General features: G+C 38.2%; 1 protein-coding gene across 1 annotated transcript in view; it reads right to left on the minus strand.

Moving 5' to 3' along the window:
• Window positions 1–2,340, minus strand: part of OTOGL (otogelin like) — a 170,165-nt gene that overhangs the window by 81,386 nt on the left and 86,439 nt on the right. Inside the window, exons 26-27 of the mRNA XM_019543930.1 lie at window positions 1,029–1,163; window positions 405–548 (exon numbers count right to left, since the gene is read on the minus strand). Of these exons, the coding sequence (XP_019399475.1) occupies window positions 405–548; window positions 1,029–1,163 (279 nt within the window). The remainder of the gene's footprint in view (window positions 1–404; window positions 549–1,028; window positions 1,164–2,340) is intronic.

Below are 2,340 nucleotides of genomic sequence, written 5' to 3' on the forward strand. Positions count from 1 at the left end.
GAGCCCTGCAGAAGCCCACTGCCCACATCCCTCCAGGTCAAATAAATTTACATGGAACTCTATTGGATGTGCACAGTACTACAACTGAGGCAATCAGCAGGCTACAAAATTTGGACATTGACTTGGAAATGTTTATCTTGGCTTTGTGATCACTGTATTATCATACACTAAAAAATTGCTACACCACCACTTCATCCTTACTCAATTCAGAGGCACACCTAGCCAACAGACAGATTTACATGCACCTCTTAATTTGTGAACAGCATTTTACCCAAAGACCCCAACGATCAACTGTTAACATACTAAATCCCATGGATCTCCCCATATTCTCATCTCAGATTGTATGAACCTCTTTAAGCTAAATACAATATATACAGTGTCATACAGTCTCTCTCTTGCTGTACCTTCCATCGAGGTCCAACTTTGACATGTATAGTTGTCTTCTTATCCCATAGGATTGTGATTTCTTGCTCAGGGAAGTGTATTACTGTATAATATCCAGCCTTCCAGAGCTGATATGTAGATCTGTTTTCCTGTCCCTTTGATTTCTTCTAATAGAAATGGATGTTTGTGAAATATCTAAAACAACATTTCTCTAACACAAATAAGATCAAGCCACAGCCATCCACTAATTAGCTCCAGGTATATTTTTATAAACGCATTTATCTTGACATGTTACTTGGGAACTGAGGAGCAGCTTCAGCTGTTTTGTTTTTAAGGATTCTTATTCTACATTCAATAATTTTGGCTCATTTGCCCCCCTCCTTTAAAAAAAAATGATAGCAACAAGGTAGCAAAACCTTTATCAGAAAACAGTTCTAAACAGTCTTCCCTTTGGGAGTAACAGAGGTGCTAGAGTGGAAGGGCTTGAAAAAACAGTGAAGAAATAGGAATTTTCATAGACATCCAAGATATATAAAGAACTTTGACATTTTTGGTACTTTATATTAAAAAAATCTCCCCAGACATATATTTAGAACGTATATTTTAAAGGTTAATCTGACAAGCAAAGAAAATAACTAACTAACCTGCTTGTCAGAGGTTTCACTAAAATAAATCTCCATGTCTCCAACAGAGATCAAAATGCTTTTTGAGCAAACAATGTCATTGTCAAAGCACTTCCTGTTCTCAGCAATTATAGATATGTTTGAGTTGTCTGTACTCTGCAATAAAAAGAAGAAATTAATCTTCCTCACAAACAAAGAGATTTCACTTTAGCAGATTAATCCAGCTTCACAAGGTAAGTGACTTCTTGCATTAAAAGCTTAAACTGAAAACTCCATAAAGTTGTACCAAACAAGAAAATAGATTTTAAAATTTGCTGCTGAATGCTATTACAACTTGGAATTTAAAAAGTGAATACAAAGAACCACTGGGTACATCTTCACTAAAGGTGCAGTAGACTATTTCTATTGTGCAGTAGCATGGCACAGGTTTTCTATGCCAATGTGTAGTAAAATTGATCTATTGCACATCAGCATCACAAAAAAGCATCCACTGGTACTAATGCACAGTAGCATCAATTACAGCGCATTAATGAATGTGTAGACATGCCTACTATATTCTAATGCAAGTTTGTTTATTTTGAGACCCTTACAGCACAAATGATCAAACTCTTGATGTACTATAAAAAGAAATCAAAAGATTGTTTAAAGAGGTGGAGTGTGAGATGGTGCTATAATATATATCCAAGAACAAGGCAGCTACCATCTGTTATGTGTAGGTAGGTGATTTCAGAACTGCCATCTGCCCCCAGAAAAAAACATCCAAATACTGAGCTAAATTCTGTCATGCATATTTAATCTTTGCTTGTTGAATTCCCCTTCCCCAATCCTCTGTACATGGTTCCACTTAAAGTATCACCCACCCTATTCAATACATTTGGGAAGGTGAAATTGGACGAAACTGCTCATCTCACTGGCTCCCAGAATGTGAACACATCCCTAATTTTCTTCCCAACCTCCTAACTCTAATAAGTCCTTAGCCCCACAAGTCCCACATACATCTAGTCTTCTATCTTATTAATTACAAACCCCAGTCCTCCATCCACTTTTGGCCCTTCAATTAACTTCTACTTTTCTTTCAATGCCAAGGGTTCTCCATTTCCCCACTTCATAGCCTACACCAGACACATAGTATTGGAGGATTGTGGGGTGTGGAAAGGGGCAAGATCAGAAAGGAGCTGCCCTATTTCATAGTTCATAGGGTCGGAAGGGACCTGAGTAGATCATCTAGTCTGACCCCCTGCCATGGCAGGAAATAATACTGGGGTCAAACGACCCCAGCAAGATGTTCATCCAACCTCCTCTTAAAAACCCCCAGGGTAGGAGCCAGCACCAC

This window comes from Crocodylus porosus, unplaced genomic scaffold (assembly GCF_001723895.1).
Source record: "Crocodylus porosus isolate Cpor-Errol unplaced genomic scaffold, CroPor_comp1, whole genome shotgun sequence".
Classification (NCBI taxonomy): Eukaryota; Metazoa; Chordata; order Crocodylia; family Crocodylidae; genus Crocodylus; species Crocodylus porosus.